A 20,403-nucleotide genomic window follows, 5' to 3' on the forward strand; every position below is an offset into this window, starting at 1 on the left:
TGGGGCAGGAAGCACCAGCACGCCGCCCTCTCATGTGCTGGGTGGGAGCAGGGATGGGGTTGGGACCGGGACTGCACTTCCATGGAACTTGTGTGGCGCCTCCGTGTCTGTGGCAGGGGTACATGCGACCTCTCGCAGGAGCCCCGCAATTAGGGCCAAAGGTGGGAGTTGCCCAGGCAGGAGCAAGCAGATATCCACGCTGCTGGCTGGCCAAGCAAGCTGGTGGGTGGTCGCTGCGGTCACAGCCATGGGCAGAGGAAAGAGAGGGGCAATTCGCCACTCTTCCCACTCACCCAACTGATGGGGACGCATGGCTCTGCGTAAAATCTCGGCCCTGGGTCCTAGTTTTGATCCCAGCAATATCCAGGTAAAGCTGGGAAAGACTGCTGTCTGAAACCCTGGTGAGCTGCTATCAGTCATTGCAGTAGACACTATTAAGGTAGATGGATCAATGGACCGGCTTAATATTAGGCAGTTTCTTATGTTCCTAAAAGGCATCATGGTGAGAGTCTGTCACTTCGTGTAAGCGTAGTGCGGAGAGGTGACACAAGCTATGCCATGAAATCATTTGAGCATTGTCATAAACGTGATGGCTGGACGCAAGAACAAAGTAGACTCAACTGCCTCCCTGGCTCTCTCTTTTGACTCTCAGGATTCCCTGCTCCCCCCTTTTCTCTTTCTCTTGTGGTCTTGTTTACTTTTAGATGTTTTCATTTATGTAACAGATCCTTTTTTTTATTTCTGCAAATTCCAGGGTTGCTCTGAAATGAAGCAATGCTCTGTTGTAAACAAGCCACAAGCAGACCCACTTAGAAAAATTCCTGGGGTAGGATTTCAAATAAATCGCATTTCATGGGTCTGTAAGATGCACATAGGATTGTAAAGCAAGCCAGAATCCTGCCACTTTGGGAAGTGGGGAGCAGGGGTGGGGAGACACAGGGAGGGTGTAAAGAGCCTTCCTAAAGAAAGCCCACTTTCTGACTGCAGAACTGCTGTTGAGCAAGGACAGCGCCTGGTGTAGAATGCTACTAAAAAGTGTCTGTCCGTCTGTTTGTTTATTTATTTATTTATGGTGTAACTCTATGCATGCTTAGACAGAAAAAAGGCCTACAACTCCCAGCATGCCCCAGCCAGTCATGCTGCCAGAGCAGCTTACAAATAATGAATACAAAAAGATAGTCCCTACCCAAAGGTTTACATCCTAAAGGACACAACACACAAGGAAAAAGAATAAGGACGGAAGAGGCGGGGAAGTCTTTCAGCAGGGCTGGTGGAATGGGCCTGCTCCCCCTCTCATCTCTCTCTCCATACAGCCTGCTGGAATGGCTACTGGTGGTGACAGTTGATGGATGAAGAGCCTTTATTTATTTATTTATTTATTTATTTATTTATTTAATTACATTTTTATACTGGCCAAGAATTGAGGCTCTCACTAATCTCCTGGAATTCTTTAAGAGTGTCAACAAACATTGTAGACAGGGATGATCCAGTGGACATTGTTTACTTGGACTTCCAAAAGGCTTTTAAAAATAAAAGTCCCCCACCAAAAACTCCTGAACAAGCTTAATAGTCATGGAATAAGAGGAGAGGTCATCTTATGGATCAGTAACTGGTTAGAGAACAGAAAGAGAGTAGGAATAAATGGTCAATTCTCCTGATGGAGGGAAGTAAATAGTCGCGTCCCACAGGGATCGGTATTGGGACCAATTCTTTTGGATCTTGAATTAGGAGTTATCAGTGAAGTGGCTAAGTTTGCCAACACCAAATTATTTAAGGTTGTTAAATAAAAACGGATTGTGAGGAGCTCCAAGGGGATTTCTCCAAGCTGGGAGAGTGGGCATCCAACTGGCAGATATGGTTCAATGTAAGCAAGTGTAAAGTGATGCACGTTGGGGCAAAAAAAAAAAAAAAACACTTCAAATATAACCTAATGGGATCTGAGCTGGCAGCGACCGAACAAGAAGGAGATCTTGGGATTGTGGTGGATGAAAATGTCCACCCAGTGTGCGGCCGCTGTAAAGAAGGCAAACTCCATGTTAGGTATTATTAAAAAAGGAATTGAAAGTAAAACTGCCAGTATCATATTGCCTTCATGCAAACCTATGGTGCGACCACACTTAGAATACTGTGTACAGTTCTGGTCACCACACCTAAAAATAATAATAAAAGACAGCTGGGAAAAGTGCAGAAAAGGGCAACTAAAATGATCAAGGGGCTGGAGCATCTCCCCTATGAGTGAAGGTTAGAACAGCTGGGATTGTTTAGCTTGTCTCTGATCCTCAGTGGTTTTCTTTCTGTGAAATGCATATTGGTGCAGGAAAATGTGGGTTCAAAACAGGCATTTTGTGTTTTGTACTTCTTCCTTGTATTTGGGTTTGGGGGCAAGTTACTTTTCTTTTAGTCTCACAAGTTTGCCTTCTTGGAAATGAGTGATTTGTGACACACCCACCATGTCAGTCATTTTGTGACTGGGCGAGCCCCCAGCAGCCATTTTGTGAAAGTGCCCACAACACTCTCAACATTCCAAAAGCACCCACTGACCCAATAAGGTTGGGACTCCAGCATACAGCCATAGCCAGTGTTCCCCTTGTTTGTGATGCTAAAGAGAGAGAGAGAAAGAAAAGAGACCAGAGAAAAGCCCTTTTTGATGAATGACTACGGTCCCTGGCTTTCTTTGGCAACCAGCAAGGGCTGTTATAACTTAAAGAGTAGGGCAGAGCTGCAATCAAAACACAACCTACAGTTACTGGGAAATGTGCCTAGTGTCAAATACGTCTCAGAAGTGTAGTAAGTATGGATTTTACTATATGAAAGTCTGCAATATAGAACTTAACTCATGAGCAATCAGTGGGGCGATTCCAGAGCAAGGGACTGTGGCCATGGTTTCGCAACAGTTAAGCAGCTGTTTTGGAAGAGAGTTATGTCCTGGGGTGTGCCGTGTGGTTAAATGGTAATCCTTAATGGAAATCTGAGTTCTTGCTTGCTCTGTTATGATACAGTGTGCTTTTAAGTGCTGGCAAGAAGAGATCTCATGGAAACATGCTCCATTGGTCTGGCAACTGTTTTTGGAGCACTGATACCGGTAGTTAAAATTTCACTTTTTATGACTGCAGGGTGTGAGTCGAATGGAGGGTTTGCATCAGGCGTGCTTAATGGATTTGCACCCTTGGTAGCTGTATCAAAAAAAATGGAACCCATTTGGCTAACCTGAAAAGTTCCAGATAGCTCAAGCAGGGCTACAACATTTAACTGGTGTTCTCTAATATCCCAGGATATCAGTATGGAAGCCGTTACGTTTTGAAAAACCTAATGCAGGCAGGCCCAGACTGTATGTCACTTACTGAATTGTATCCAGAAAATTAACTGTGAAATCAGCCTTTGCACAGTGGATTTATTCAAACATAATGGTCCTCTGTGGATGTCCCAAAACATTGCAGGTGGGAATAGCATGTTGAGAGGAAGGAGGGCAGGGACACTCACCTCCACAGGTATGGCCTACACTTTGAAGAGAGACATTATTATTATTATTATTATTATTATTATTATTATTATTATTATTTATTTATATAGCACCATCAATGTACATGGTGCTGTACAGAGTAAAACAGTAAATAGCAAGACCCTGCCGCATATTGCTTTTGTTAATTGTTTTACAGCGCAATCCTATACATGGGTGTTACTCCCAAGTTAGTATATATAAGTTTGCAGATTTACACTATCTTAAATATATAAAATTACATGGATCTATTTGGTCATATGCAAATTCATTTAAACTGAACCACTTGATTGGTTAAAGAAAAGAATTTAGTTGGCTAGATGTCTCATAACTGATTGACATTCTTGGTTTAAGCATGCATCCAAGCTGCCTACACTTTTAAGACGTCCACCCACAACTATCCCATAGTTCACCTCCCTGGGAAGGCACTAATAGCATAATCCACTTAATCAGCAAACATAAACCAGCCAAAAGCACCTCTCATTGCCAAGGCTAACTTCAAAATAAATGTAAAGTTGGTAAGCCAAGCCAGAATTTCTAGGCGAAAATCAGAAGTGTGTTTTCTTCAGAGAAAGTGAAATTCTGTGCTGTCAGATATTTTTAGGGACTTCATATTACAAAAAACAACAACAAAAAACAGCTCTTTCAGCATGCTTCCAATTTAACAAGACTGATAAGAGATGATGTTTATGTAATTTTTAGCAAAACGTAATTTTAGTTGTGATAAAGTTCGAAAGATGTTAACAGAAGTGGCCAATCAAAGGTTTTAATCATCATCTCTACCACCACCACCATAATGTCAGTGTACGTATTCACTATGGTAATAATTACATATGGTTGGATATTCTGCTGATTTCTGGCTGCATTGTGAGAACATTGGTTGCTTCTGCCTTGGAGTCCTTTACTCAAATACCACACTCCCCAGCTGCAAATGATCGCTCTGCAGGACAAGAGCCCCAATTCAAATTGGGCAAACTGAAAGGATTTTTTGCAAGACTCAAATCAGCGGGCAGAGGGGTGAATTTGCATTTCCAGCTCCCCTCTGGACCATCTGTAGACCCATCAAGGGTAGACATGACTGGGCACCTGCCGAGGGCCCACACTCTAGCAGGGCCCCACTGACAAGAGCCCCCTGGATTTCCTTTTCCTTTTCCCCATTGCAGCCAGCTTGATCACCTACCTCTCATTATGGACCACATAGAGGTGGTAGTGAAATGTAGCAGCTGTAGGGGCCATTTTCTCCTTTATTACTGGTTCCCTGCCTGTTAGGCAATGTGACAATGGGCATGAGAAGCAATGGCAGCTGGTGACAATGGTGACTGATTCACTGAGCAAAGGGGGCCATTGAGGGTGTCTCGCCCAAGGACCCTCAGAAACTTGGAACCAGCACTGCTAGTCCACCTTAGAGCATCGGGGGAGTCTGAAGACTTTGCCTCACTTTTGTAAGCATCCCACTTGGGCTCTTGGAGCCAGGGCTTAGGTTCAGTGTCACACCTGAGCTGATATCTGTGATGCCTTGCTGTGTAGATTTGGGGGAGTTGCTACCCATTGGCAACACGGGTGGAATAATGACTTCCCTATTCTAACACCTTTGAAACTAAGGCCATAGCTAGACCTAAGGTTTATCCCTGGATCGTCCAGGGGTCAAACCTGTTCATCTAGGTGACACACAGGGGATCCAGTGCTCAGGCAGGGGCGAACCCTGGATGATCCCAGGATAAACCTTAGGTCTAGCTGTGGCCTCAGAAGATAGAGTTTGCATTGGGTATAATCCACCATCTTATGCTTAGGGATCTCATCTTATTTTTGTGATGGGAGCTATAATGTGCCGCTACTGCTCTTTTAATACTCACTTAGTGCCAACAACATGGGCTAGGTGCTATAAAGAACACAAAGATTGCATAGTTCTTTGTCCAGACAGAGAGAAAGTTCTTGTGCTGTATTCTGTTTATGGTACCTAGAAACAAGATATCACCCTCTGTATCAGCCTTCCCCTGGTGCTCCCTAGATGTTTTGGACTTCAGCAACCATCTGCCCCAACCAGCATGGCCAATAGTCAGGAATGCTGGGAGTTGTTGTCCAAAACATCTGGAATGGCCACTCGAAATACCCCTCCAAGCGCAAGTGTTCCCAGCATTTTTACAGCTTCCTCAATCAGCTAACTTTCCTATTAAGAGTGAAGAGCCAGATTTTTTTATTTATTTATTTGTTGCATTTCTATTCTGCCCAATAGCTGAAGCTCTCTGGGCGGTTAACAAAAATTAAAACTATGAAGTACAATTTAAAGTATAAAACTTAAGCCACAATAATAAAAAAGAACAACACCACAATCAAAAAGTACAACCAGAATAAAACCAAGCAGCAATGCAGGTATTTAAAATACAGATTTTAAATTGGATGGTAAATTGCTAAAATACAGGGGGAAATAGAAAGGTCTTCACCTGGCATCGGAAAGAGTATAACGTAGGTGCCAAGTGAACCTCTCCAGGGAGCTCATTCCAAAGCCAGCGTGCCACAGCAGAAAATGGCCCTCTCATACTGGGATCTTATGACTACTGGCATTTGACCTTAATAAAATATTCCTGACAGAGTCATATGCTAAAATCCAGTATCTAGAAAATCATATTTGACTAAAAACATATCCCCCCGCACCCCCTCCCTCTTTCCATTGCCCTGTGAAAGTGCACAGAGTCCATAAACTGGAATTGTAGACAGAATTACCAACTGGGTGCATGTCTTGAGTTCAGTGTAAACGATGAAGAATTTGCAAATGAGTTCCTTCAGAAAGCATGTTGGAAAAAGACAAAAGCCGAAAAGAACAAGTGCCAAAATAAACATTCTGTGTTTGATTTTGAAGGTGCAGGGGGTGGGGGAGGAGGGATTCTATTCTAATTGAAATAGTTTCTGAGCTCTGTCATCCTGACAGCCTAGGCGTTTCACATCACTGCCAGAAACAAATCCAACCCTCCAGTAATCAGAGAATCCCTAGTGTCTGTTTCAGGGGGTGGGGGTGGGAATTGTAGAAAGTTGGCTTCTGATAGCAAAGAGTTGACCCAATTCTGGGTATATTTCAGTACACATTTGGGGATGGGCTCTTTGCTTTCTTCTGTGAAAGATCTTGCACTATTGATCTCTGTGCTGTTTGACTTGTGCTCTAGTGTATTCACATAACTGATTTTCCTCCAGAACTAAAGGGAGAGGGGAAACGGGAAGAGCTAATGAATGAGCAGACTGACTGGCTGCATTTCTTCCTGAGGAAGTATGGTTGGTGATTCAGGTTGGAATAGATGTGATGAAGAACATCGGACTCCTACCAAAAATGGCAACCATGTGTGAAGATCCTCCTCCTGCAATGTGTGATGACATTGTGTTATGCTTTTCCCTATCCTTGGTGGCAACCAATGGTACGGAGAGGTGCTGGGCGGTGGCATAGTGGAACCAGGGTTTGCAGGAACACAGCTTGGCCACTCACTTATTAGTAGGGATGCTAACATCATCTGCCCACCCCACCTACCCTGCTCTCTCTCAGCTTAAATGCAATATTCACAGTAGCTGGGAAGGGGTGGAGGGGGAGATTGAATTTTTCCAGCAATAATATATTATTCCAATTGTAATACGGAGTATTTTGGGGTGGTCTTCAGTTGGGCAATTAAGACCCATTTGCTTTACAAAAGACCAGCTCCTGGTGGAGATGAAAACTACTAGAAATGGTTTGTTGCTATCAATCAACACAGCTGACTGATTTTGACTCTCCTTGTGGAGTGTTATGGAAACTGTCATGATGAGCAACTGCACTTCTACATTTACCATTTCACCACTTGCAGTGAGACGTAGAAAGCTACCTTCTACAATGTCACACTATTTGTCCATCTAGCCCATCTAGATTTGTGCATCTTCTCTGATTGGTAGCAGCCCTACGTGGTGTCTACAGCTGAGGTCTTTTCACCTCACCCACAACCTAATCCTTTTAACAGGAGGTGTCAGGAATTGAACCTAGGGCTTTTGGCATACAAATTATGTGTTCTACCGCTGAGCTATGGCCTCTTCCTTTCATAAGTTTCCCTTATACACATAGAGGGGAGGGAAGATGACAAGGGGTTGCCATTTTCTGTGGCAGCCTGGTGTTCTTTGTCACATCCTAAGTTCATCCTATGAAGGTAAGAATTCGCAGACTGAAGTCTGGCATTCTGTTTCCAACAGAAGCCAGGGAGATCCTTCATTGTTATCCCCCACCTTCCTGCATCATGTATCTATAGGTTTACTACCTTTGTAATCAGAGGTTCCATTTAGCTGTTAAGGCTAATAGCCATTGGTCGACCCCTCTGATTTAAAGCCATCTGTGCTAGTGGCCATTTACCCACTCCATCAAAGTCTAATAGCACCGTAGTGCTCAAATTGACCTCCACTCCATGTGGCCATCTGACTCCCCAGGAGAACCTGTGGAGGAAATACCTCACCACACAGTTCCATCCTTCATAGGATTAGCAAAGAGTCATTGAGAGTCATTCTGCAGCATTCCCAATGGCTTCAAAGCCATGCATGGTTTCTGTCTGGATCCAAAAATGTAAACTTTACAGATATGGGGGTTGCTGCAAGCTTCAATCAGTCAGTCAGTGGGATTAGTCAACTAAAGCTTTAATTGCGGATTTTGAAAGCATACTAGTTAGTCAGACAAAGCCACCAGCTTTGTGGGACAGTTCATGCTCCAAAATGAGCAAGGATTATAGAGTATAGACAATGAAAACTACATTGGTGCTTTGTTAAAGGGTTACAGCATAGCTGATGTAATTGAATAGGCTGCACGTAGCTCTTTGTTCTGCTATTATTAACACGTTGGTGTGTTTAAACTCACAACTGAAGAATACCAATTGAATTGAGAGAGCAGAACCACAGTCCTGTTCTGAGCAATATCTGAGCAGAGCATTATTGTACTTTACACATTTGGTGAAAGTAATGGCAATGGTTTCCTTTCCTGAAGCCTAAACCATTGATTTTCTTAAGAACATAAGAAGAGCCCTGCTGGATCAGACCAAGGGTCCATCTAGTGCAGCACTCTGTTCACACAATGGCCAACCAAATGACAACCAGGGAACCACAAGCAGGACATGGTGCAACAGCACCCTCTCACCCATGTTGCCCAACAACTACAATCAAAGAATAGTAGAGTTGGAAGGGGCCTATAAGGCCATCAAGTCCAACTCCCTGCTCATCTTAAAGCATGCCTGACAGATGGCTGTCCAGCTGCCTCTTGAATGCCTCTAGTGTGGGAGAGGCATTCAAGTATGTATAGGCTTACTGCCTCTGATATTGGAGGAGCACGTAAAATTGGTGGCATCACCTTATCTTGTGGTAGTGAGTTGTGCTATGTGAAGAAGTACTTTTATCTGTCCTGAACCTCCCATCAATCAGCTTCATGGGATGGCCGCAGATTCTAGTATTATGGGAGAAGTGGAAAAAATAGCTCACTATTATGCATCTGATAGAGGTGCATAATTTTGTACACCTCTATCAGGTCTCCCCTCAGCTTCCATTTTTCCATGCTAAACAATCCCATTCTGTGTCAAGAGTTTCTCCACGAAATGATCCATAATGAAGGACAAACTTCCCCTAGAGATAGCTTGCACACCACTATTTTATCTTCTCTGGGGAATGTTTGACTGAGAAGGTGTTTGAGTGTGTGCTCAGATCAGACAGGACAGTGGCCCGCACGCTGTGTGAACTGACAGGGAACCTTAGAACAGCAGTGGGCGGAAGGTAGATTGGGATCTACTGATAGATCTTCTGGATGATTTGCAGTACATAGGCAAGGTTTTCTGAATCAGTTATTTAATGATAGCAAGCAACAACCCAAAAAAGCTCATCCAAATTAGGCTCCTGAAATGAAACTTTGGAAGAAAACGAAGAGAGAATGTGTGGGGGGAACAGGGGGTGGGGTGAGTTTGGTTCCGGTACGGAAAACTATTTTCCAGGCTTTGCCACATGTTCCAAGGTACCCTGTTCCTTAACTCTTAAGTATACGTCTGGTTGATGGATCTTGGTGTTCTAGCACAAAACAACGTATGTCCTGTAAGTTTGAAGTCTGCCTTAACTTTGCCTTAGAACCTCTACCCCAGAATCCTGTGCAACACAGAGGCAGGGGTTTCTCAACAAACAGCTTTGCATGTGAAAGTTACCTAAAAGGTTGAAGTGAATGTTCTTAAGTTTAGATCTAAACAGTGAATCAGGGTTGGGTTTTGTTTTTACATTATTGCATAAAGAAAAACTGTCTCTTTATTTCAGGATTCTCAGAAAATGGATCCTTTTTTATTGTGATGTTATGGACTATAATATATGTAAATTTAATCAGTTAAAAGCAAAACAGTTAATCAACTAAAAGATCTTGGTTGACAGCTCTGGTTTTTTAATGACCAAAACAATGCCTAATTAATATTTATACAGCTATTTTAAAGTTAAAAAAAGCTTTTTATAGCCTGTGGATCATTTCTGAAATAATATTTTGCATTCATGGATTGGCTTTTTAAAGGGAGAAATTGCATGTGTAAAATAACATTTGCTGTTCTTTGATTTAGCTTGCAAATGCATTAGTGTGTGAGCAGTCTCTAGGTAGTATCTCTTCCATCCATATGCACTCGGGTGATTCTTTGAATGCCAGTCTGCAAGCACAGAACATTGGTCAGAAGGAGTCCTGACTCCTGTTGCTTCTCCTCACAACAGCCCAAAATAATGCTTTAGATAGGCCAGTGTAATGACCATACACTCTCATGGCTGGGATTTCCTTGTACAGTACTAAATTTTCAGTACGTGAACTGGGGTGATCCATCGCCATAATTTTTTTTTGCATGATCCAACAAGGCCATCCTAATATTTTCTGCAATGTCACAAAGGATTCCAGGGAGCACCTTTTAGATTGTACCATATGGGCAACAAAATGTCAAAGATTGCCTTATCCCCACCTTCTTTTCCCTATTGTCCCAGCCACAAACCAATTTCCATCCCCAAAATGTTAGAAATCATGAATTCCCGTTATGCAACTGGAGGTTGTCAGGCAAGAGACTGAGAATGGAAAACAAAACTGCTGGATAAGACCAAGGCCACCTGCTGGATCCATAGCTGAGCAGAGGTTGATGTTGTTCAGATGACAGTCTATTAATATTTGATGGGCCATACTGTATGTTGGCATTACGTGTTCAAGGTTATCTCCACAGCTGTTAAACAATGCTAGCATGTAATCCCTTGCCCATTGTGTGTCTGTGCATTACTGCCCTCTCCTGGATAGGAACAAAACTGTTCCTCTATGTAACACCCAAACTTTGTACAAATGAGCCCTTTTCAAATAATAATTCTTGGTCACAGGACCGCTTCTGAAATTCAGTCATATGGCAAAAATCAGTACATGAGGAGGAGTTATAGTAGTGTCTGTTTCTAGGTCAGGCACACATTATAACAAGAATGTTAAAGTCTCATGCCAAGACTTACTTGTGATTACTTTCATAAATCCTTCCTATCTTATGAATTTTGTGACTTGGGACAAAGGTGGGGACACTCCTGTGGGCAAGAAATGTTACATGGTAAACAAGTCTATGGCCCAAGTGAGAATGCAAGCTATGAAAGGAAAGGGCCAACTAATTCAAGTTCTACCATTGTTGTCCATAAATTCAGTTGGCTGATATATTTAGCAAACATGCCATAGCAATGTGTATCTTAAACTGAGTTTCTTACAAGACTGGAAATTATCAAAGCCTGTGGTAAACTTATATAAGTGGTGTGATGCATGGTTTTGACAAGTCTACTTTATAACTAAAGTCACAGAGAACATCTCAGTTGTGTGTCGCAGGGGCTGTTTAAATGCTCTGAAAGCCTGAAATGCTCTGAAATGCTGCAATCGTGCCCCCATCCTGGGGCTTTCCACCGAAGCTGCAGAGAAAAAATGTCGGGGATTTACCATGACTTTTTATTCTGGAGCGAGGCAAGGACGTGCAAGACGATGTTAAGACAGCCCTTTGCTTTACTTCAGAGTTTCAGTGGAGATTTGGCCAGGCAGTGCCTGGTGGAAGGCAACCTGTGATTGGTTGCCTTCCACCAGGAAGGAAGTAGGGCAGCTCCTGTCCCCGGATGGCTGCCCAGAAACCTCGGTCTCTCAGCTCAGCATCAGGATTACCCGACACCACCCCAGGGGAGGGAAGCCGCACGGTTTCCAAGGGACACGGAACCAACCCAGTGCCATGAAGACACCCCCCTCCCAGCTAATAGCTGAGGTTCGTTTGCTAAAAATGCAACATCATCATTAGTAGTACTAGTAATGTTAATTAAATTCTTATTTTGTTTTATATCCCACCTTTCTATCAAGAAGATGGCACTCAAGGCAGCTAACAATAATAAGACTAAGGTTAAAACCACTTAATTAAAGCAATCATAAAATAAATGGTTTAAAAGCACAACGATAAATGAAATAAACAGCACCCAACCAATTAGAACTCCACCCACCCACCCCTTCGGCAACAGGCCAGCTTACATGGAAAGGCCTGCTTGAATAAAAGTGTCTTTGGCTGCTGGCAGAAGAACAACTGAGACGGAGCCAACTTACGATGGGGTCTTCTCTCTTGTTGTGCCCATAACTTTGGAATGCTCTGTCCTCTCTTGGCTCCTTCCCTGCCAATATTTACCTCCAGTCTGAAGACCTTTTTATTCCAACCAGGCTTTAGTCTGTTGGGTGTTTGACTCGTTCTCCTAACTTTTTCCTGCCTGGACCCTCGCCTAGAGATGTAAAAATTCCAGAAATGTTGAAGTCATGGGGGGGGGAGAAAACTTTTTTTTTTCCTGTGGTGGTGGGGTTTTCAGGAAAAAAATTGAAATTTTCAGGAAAATGGGGGTTGGGAATGCAATATTAGCACTTTTTGAAGATTGAAAGTCACTTTGTTACTTTAGGAACATAAAATGTAATTATGTACAAGTTGGTTGGTTATAAAATTATCACATTTGGTATATTAAAAGTACAGTGTATTCAAACAATTATTACAAATTCAATTTACTTTTTTTAATTTTTTACCTTCTTTTTGGTAACAAATGGAGCTATAAGCGCCTGAACTGTAAGGAACACCTTAACTGTAAGGAACCTCTTTTGTTTTGCTAGTTTATGAGGAGCAGGCAAAAAACAATTTTAAAAAACAAAAAAAACCAGAAGAAACCATCAATATTAGTAACAAAGAAAATTATTTATGTCTCCGCTAGTCCTCCACAGTGTCAAGCAGACATAAAGCACCCACTCCTATAAGAAGAAATGAAGAAAGGGGGACCAAGATTCAATGAATATGCATACAATTTAATCAGACTCATTTTCTGAGCTATAGCTATCACTATTATCAGTTTCAGTCTCTGCTTCAATTGCAGTGCCCCCTAGAGGCAGAAATGCATCTTGCTCTTGCATTTGAGAGTTGTAGTCTCAGATTGCAACCTGGAACTTGCTTGTTCTCGGTGCAGAGAAATTGTAATAATCCGACACTGAACATAGTTTTAAAAAATCGTTTGGAGAAATAAATATATGAACATCTTGTCTTAAACATTTTATTCATCATGCTAAAATAAAACATTCCATAATCCACTTTCTTCATTTTTTTCAAATTTTTGGTGGGGGGGGGGAGATTTTTTTGGGGGGAAATGGGGGAATGGTTTTTCCCCATTTTTTCCTGGTTTTTTCCTTGGCCTTCACATCTCTACCCTCACCATTATTTGGTTGATGCCATCCCTGCTTTGAGTTTATTTTTATTTTGTTTTGTTATTATTGATTTGTTATCTTTTATTTGTTGTGATCAATTGTGAGCTGCCTCGAGTACATCCGGGATGCAAATGCTTCCATTCGATCAATATTTATTTCAAAGCAGTGGGTAGCTTCTTCAATGCCAAGGACCACACAGGTGATTTATAATGAGCCTGAGAGTTCTCAGGTAGCTTGCATATGCTAGTGACTTTAGATATACATGTTTACCGTGATTTTGCATGTTATTTAAAAGACCAAAATGGGATAAATGTAAAGACCAATCCCTTTCCTGCGAAATGAATAGAAAATGAAATATAGCCAAACATATTGGGTTCTAGGCCCAAGTTAATCATTATTTCCATTAATGCTTCGACCTTCCTCCCTTCATGTGACACACGATGGTGGTAAACTCCTGATGCACTGATTATTAGCATTCCCAAGTCTATTACATGCCCATACATACACTCATTCACACACCCTTAGCAGACATTGCTCCACCCTTTGCTGCTGTGGCCAAGAACAAGTATGGCTGGCTGGGGAATACTGGGAGTTGTTGGACTTTTTTCTGTCTAAACATGCATAGGATTGCGCCCTTAGGGACTTGGTTTTTTACTTTTGCTTTCTTCATTATTACACATATTTTCAAGCTTTTCTTCAAAACCATGGGAGCTGCAAACCATAAACAAATTGTAATTTACAGAAATGGTTTAGAGATTGCATGCATCTATGGACCATATGACTGACACACACACACACACACACACACACACACACACACACCCCTATAGTAGTATCTTTTTATTTCTATTTTTCATCATTAATCATCAGACATCAGACAGATTTGATTACACATTTTCAGTGGATTAGATGGTTTAAAATTCCTACAGGATCCTGTAGTTTTCTGTCTAAAATAAAACCATTCAGATGTAGCAAATCTAACAGGCAGACTGAAGAAACGGCTATTACTACTCAATCTTCTTCATCAAAAGGAGGGTTATTATCGCCTTCATTCTTCCTCCTGTAAATCTCTTTATTTCGTATCACAAGAAAACTGACCAGAAGGAGCTAGAACAAAAATGGGAATTTTTTTCCGTTCACATTTCTCAACATTTAGATTTGCATATGAAAATTTTCACACTGCTTTGGATTTGTACATTTAAAGCCTGTGTTTGTGGTATGTGTGTGTTCACACACAGAGAGACATTGAGAATTTATTTTCTGGTATGTATTTCAATTGAAAGAAAAAGAATCAAGTAATTTTCAGTTGGATTCAGTTTCAGCTCTCAACATCCACTCTGATGAATAAGGAGACATGACAGTGTAATTTTTGCTGCTCATTCTGAGAGTAGCCAATGAGTTGGGAAGGAGACTGGAATGAAGCTGCTATTGCACTATTGCTGAGTGGTGACTGAGGAGCAGAGGTGGGGGTGGGAAGCTGGGTTAGCGCCATGCAGGCTTATATAGCCCCTGTTGAATGGAACTAAATGATGATGACAATTTAAAAGCTGGTGCCACACCTTATGGTCTACTACTGTTTGGAATTTCTAAGTCAGCCTTCCCCAATGTGGATCCCTCCAGATGTTATTATTATTATTATTATTTATTTATTTATTTATTTATTTATTTATATAGCACCATCAATGTACATGGTGCTGTACAGATAACACAGTAGTCCCAGCCAATATGCCCAATGGTCAAGTATGATGGGAGATGTAGTCCAAATAAATAAATAAATAAACAAACAAACAGTGTTGTTAAATAACACATATACACAATGCATGCACAGATTCACAGCACATGCGATTGCACAGCCATTGAAGAGATATAGCACCAGACAGACACCATTTAAGAGATGAACTGAGAGTATAACAGCAATCACTGTTTTTAATTCTTTGTTCCTTTTCCCCTCATCCCAAAAGGGCTCTCTGCAGATGGTGGTGCCAAGCGACAAGAGCATCTCTCTCGGTTTTCCATGCCTGATCTAAGCAAAGATTCTGGAATGAATGTCTCAGAGAAAATGAGTAACATGGGAACACTGAATTCCTCCGTCCAGTTTAGAAGTGCCGAGTCTGTCCGTAGCCTACTTTCTGTTCAACAGTACCAAGATATGGAAGCCAACCTGCATGATCTTGCCAATCCCATTGGTTATAGAGACACGTCATCCCGCGGAAGGATGCATCAGAGCTTTGACTATGAAGGTGGCATGCCAGGAAGCAAATTGGCTGGACAGGAGAGTGCCAGACATCCTCCCATGAGTGAGCGTACCCCGAGACGAACTAATCTCCGAGATGATGATCGGCGTTATCGCCCCCACAGGCCCCGGCGGTCAAGGCGCTCCCGCTCAGATAATGCTCTTCACCTCGCCAGTGAACAGAGCTATAAGTTGAAAGAGAGGCCCTCTCTACGAGCCAGAGAGGATTATGATCAGTTCTTGCAGCAAAGAAGTTGCAGAGAGACTGTGGAGCAGGGTGCACGAAGAAATCTCTATGGTCAGTGTCCAAGGACTGTATCAGACCTTGCTTTGCAAAACCACTTTAGCGAGAGATGGGGACCCTACTTTGCTGAATACGACTGGTGTTCTACATGCTCCTCGTCCTCTGAATCTGACAATGAAGGCTACTTCCTTGGGGAACCAATCCCACAACCCAGCCGTCTCCAGTACGTTACCGGTGAAGAGCTCCTTCACAAATATGGTTCATACAGCATGCCTAAGTCTTCCACGCTAGGTGGTCGAGGACAGTTACACAGCCGGAAAAGGCAAAAGAGCAAAAACTGTATTATAGCATAACCACGTTGCCCAAGCACAGTGTTGGAGAATGTAATTACTTCATCAACTTGCACTGTTGTAGGTCTTAAAGCGCTTTTTATTGTAACAAAACATCCTGGCACGCGGGGAGCTGTAAGAAGAAGGTCATAGACAAAGGTCTATAAATAGTCATACTTGTTGGCATGGTGAATATATTTTGCACATTTTATTTTGGGGATGGAGGGAGGGATGAAATTTATTTTAGCATGTAGTAGTTACAAATTTACCTCCTTCCCACGAGTAGCTGCCACCCATTTAATACCCAGTTCACCCATGTGTTTTTAGTTGCCATTGTTTTCTATAACCAGCAGTTAGCTACTAGTTAATTCTCTCTCCTCTTTTTTGCTTTTCATTTTCATCACCTGGTTTTGTGTTTTGTTTTTGGACATTTTTTCTGCCAAATTGCAAGGAACTGTAAGTTATTTCCATTATTGTTCTGTAAATGCAAAGTAAATGAGAGTTCGGAGAAAATATTTTTGTATTTTGTAATATCAGAGGAATGTCTGTACCTTAGGAGTCACTGGGAAATTCATACACATCCATCATGCTTTTTGGCCAGAGCTAAACTAATAGAGCTTCAGAACCCTTTATCTTCTGCCATTGAATGTCTTCTGGATCAGCAGGATTATACTTTCTTCACCTGCTTAAAACAAAAAGAAGAGCCTTTTTAAACATTCATTTGCTCTTTAGGCGGCCTACAGAGGGCTTTTGAAGTCTACTAACACCTTCATTTTATGTTACTCTGTAAAACAAATATAGGCATCTATCACTGAAACAAAAATAGACAAGTTTTTTCCCCTCCCTTTTTCAAATACAAGAAAAAAATAACCAAATATTTGTAAAAGCTAAAGAACCGTTTTGCTCTGAGGAGGTTCAGGTCTCATTAGAGAGGGCTGAAGACACTAAATTTCAACCATTTTGGGGGGGATAAACCAAAACAATTGTAAATGGTGCAGTTGTGTGGTGTCAGCATGAACTTGTTTTGAGTATAGAATTGTTTTCTGGTGCTCTAGTTTCCTGGCATTTGTTAACTGCTGTTCATTACCAAGTGGTATCTTCAACACTGCCTTCTTCTGAAATTCATAATGAAATGAATACATCCTAATCATGTCAGACTTAAAGTCTACCCGTGGGAGATAAACACTTCAAACCCATTACAAAAGCAGTTTGAAGAGCCTATCCTCAGGGTACAATGGAGTCCATTCTTTGGAAGTAGAACAAAGCAACAAACGCTTCAACATGGTAGATATATACATAGGGCTCAAAATGTATTGTGTGCTATGGTGGATGTGAGGTTTTTTTTTTTCCTCTCTGTATGCTTTAAACAATTGGGAGATTGACATCAAGATGTGTTCTATATTGTTTCCAGATGAGACAATGGGAAAGAAGGAAATTCTTTTTTGTTGTTGTTGTAGTACTTTTATTATAGGGCTGTAAAACGGGTTTCAGTAGTCCCCAGCTAGGTAGGATCTCGCCAACTTACAACATGTGCATGGTTCTCTGGAGACTTTGAGGATGCTATTAGAACAAAAGTCCATTGGAATAGATGGCAAAATGCAAATTGATGTGAGTAGGGTTTTAAAAAGCAGGTGTGAGGGTCCTGGCTTCTCATTTGGACCTAAGACGCAGGAGCTTTGGCCCTGCTCCAGCTCCACTGAAAACAAGTCCTTGGATCAATGTATTTGTAACAATGCGGGAACAGATGGTAATTACCTGTTGAAAAGCAGTGACTCAGAAGGAAATCTCAGATATGGATGGATCCATAGCACAGCTTGGAATTTTTTGTTGTGCATAAGGAGAATGTGATAACCATGATTTTTTTCCACACAAAAAAAATAAAGAAAGAAAAAGAAAAGAACGAGGTGACGTATAAAGAGAAAGTCTTTCTTAACTTGGATGAATGGAAATATTGTCTAAACAGAAAATGTCTGGGTTTTTTTTAATATAATAAGGCATAATCACTATGATCTGATTAAGGGTTCTATATTTAATTTCCTTTCACCTCATTTTATGCTCATGAGCTTGCAGCCCTCCAATGTAGAGATCTGTGGCTATTCTCATCTCTCACAATGCGTTTTAATGCAAGGACTGCTTAACCCATATAAAAAGGTATGCACACAAACCTGATGATAAAAATAACTTCCACGTTTATCTCAGTTCAAATACACTAAATTCAATCCTCATATGACTTATATCAGAGTTAACTGCTCATTTACCATTATCCATTCATTTACCATTAGGACCATGCACATTTGAAAGATACCACTGGTTGTTAAGATGGCCGTATCTGCAAAAGTAATTTTTGGATGTTATTGGATGTTTTTTAAAAATTAAAAACACACAGGCATGCACACTCATAGTAGGTGCATTCAGACATCACAATTTGACATGATTTTTTGTAATGAAGTCCTGTGGCAGTAGGCATACATTCACCCCCTTGTGCACAAGGGGAGGAAATTGGAAGCTTCCATTCATGGTTTCCCACTTCGGCTGAATATATAGGAAACTGGTTTGTAAAAAAAACCACTGTTAGTTAACAAACCAGGATATCAAAACTGGGTAAATCTTGGTTTGATATCCCACATAGTTTACTGTACAAACCATGATTTCTCGTATTTGGACAAAATATGAAATTGTAGTTTTACTAAACCGCTAATAGACATGAATTTGAAAAATATCAGGGCTAGTTGTTAATATGGCCTTATCTGCAAAAGTAATCTTTGGATGTTACTGGATATATAAAAAAAACCTTCCCACATGCATGAAGAAGGGGTGGAGGGAAGAGAGGAGAAGAATCTGAGCCTGAGGCTCACTGTGGCACATTCTTCTCATGGTGTGTTGTGACATCTGAATGCAGCCAATGAACGTGGGATAGTCTTCTTACTTATTGGACTTAGATATTAAGAGAGCAATCCTATACATGTTTAGGCAGAAAAAAGCCCTTTGACTCCCAGCATTTCCAAAAAGACTACTTCCGGTCTAAAGGAGTTGGTGATGGTAGGAATAATTTAAAAAGAAACTGCGTATGGATTATTAAATTTATGAAAAAGAATAATTTATCCCATGGTCAGATCATGCAGTTCTTAAACTTGTTTTAAGCTCTTGGACATTTAGAAGAACTTAACAAAATGATCTATGTGTTAGGCCCGATGTAGCTAAAGTTGGTTGTGATTTAACCTCATGGAAAGCAATGGGATATTCCAATTTTTGAGTTTTATGTATGAAACATTTCTCTATTCAAAAATACCTTTAGTGATAGTAGCACTAATGCATATTTATTTCTTCCATTGGTTTCAATGTGACTAGTTATTCTACATTTGAAACTTAAATGTCCAATTTAAGAAATGTATTTTGTGAAAGAACTACTCACCCATATATGATCTGAGGTTTGCTAAGGCTGAAATCTTAGGGGCCCTGCTGAACTCAGTGGGACTGGCTTCTGAAGAAGCATGCATCAGATTGCACTGGAAATCCCTTCTATGGCTTTGGTGCCTGTTTTTCAGATAACCAAAATAATGGCTTGTATATTGCAGAGAATGACATATGCATAATACCTTATTGGTAGTCTATAATTGCCCATAATGATGTATAATTACTTCTTGAAATTACATTCATGAGGGCAGACCTTTAATTGGTGTTAATCAACATATTCCAGGGAGACTCAGATACTAACTCTTATAGAGTCTTGTGGCATTGCAGCAGGGAGAGGAAATGTGTGTGTATGTTGAACATGACTCTCTGATATACTGCTGCAACCCCCCAATTTTCTAAGTACCCAGGTAAGTCTGATAGCCTATCCTTGACTTTATAAAAGTTTCTACAGTAATTCTAGAGGATAGGAGTGAGAGGCCCTTTCTACACCTGCCTTTCCCCCCAAGATCATCCTGGGATCATCCCGGGATCATCCCTGTGTGTCCAAATGATGCACAGGGGATCCCAGGAGCAGGCAGGGACGATCCCTCCATTTTCCCAGGATAACTGAGACCTGGCAAGTGGAAACAGGAGCTTACAAATTTGATGAGTAGTTCAACACTACCATCTATCCCATGTGGACTAAGGCTACATACAGTGTAATGCTAAAGAAAGTCAGACCAGACTAACGGTACAATTCCAGCCATGCCTACTCAGAAGTCCAATTGAGTTCAATAATAATCGTAATAATAACAACAACAACAACAACAACTAATAAATTTATTTCTTACCTGCCTCTCCCTCTGGATCACCCTGGTAAACACTTACTAGGGAGTAAAACACAGTGGGACTTAATTCTGAGTAAACATACATAGGATTTCACTGTAAATGAGAACAGCTACCTTTGCCAGAAAACATATGACATCTAATTGTAGG

At 41.3% G+C, this 20,403-nt stretch overlaps 1 protein-coding gene across 1 annotated transcript in view; it reads left to right on the forward strand.

Annotated features, from left to right (window-relative positions):
- PRICKLE2 (prickle planar cell polarity protein 2) overlaps positions 1–17,908 on the forward strand; it is a 136,309-nt gene extending 118,401 nt beyond the window's left edge. The window contains exon 8 of the mRNA XM_063122057.1: positions 15,170–17,908. Within this exon, the coding sequence (XP_062978127.1) occupies positions 15,170–16,038 (869 nt within the window). The 3' untranslated portion in view covers positions 16,039–17,908. The remainder of the gene's footprint in view (positions 1–15,169) is intronic.
- Positions 17,909–20,403: the final 2,495 nt, after the last annotated feature.

This window comes from Elgaria multicarinata, chromosome 3 (genome assembly GCF_023053635.1).
Source record: "Elgaria multicarinata webbii isolate HBS135686 ecotype San Diego chromosome 3, rElgMul1.1.pri, whole genome shotgun sequence".
NCBI lineage: Eukaryota > Metazoa > Chordata > Lepidosauria > Squamata > Anguidae > Elgaria > Elgaria multicarinata.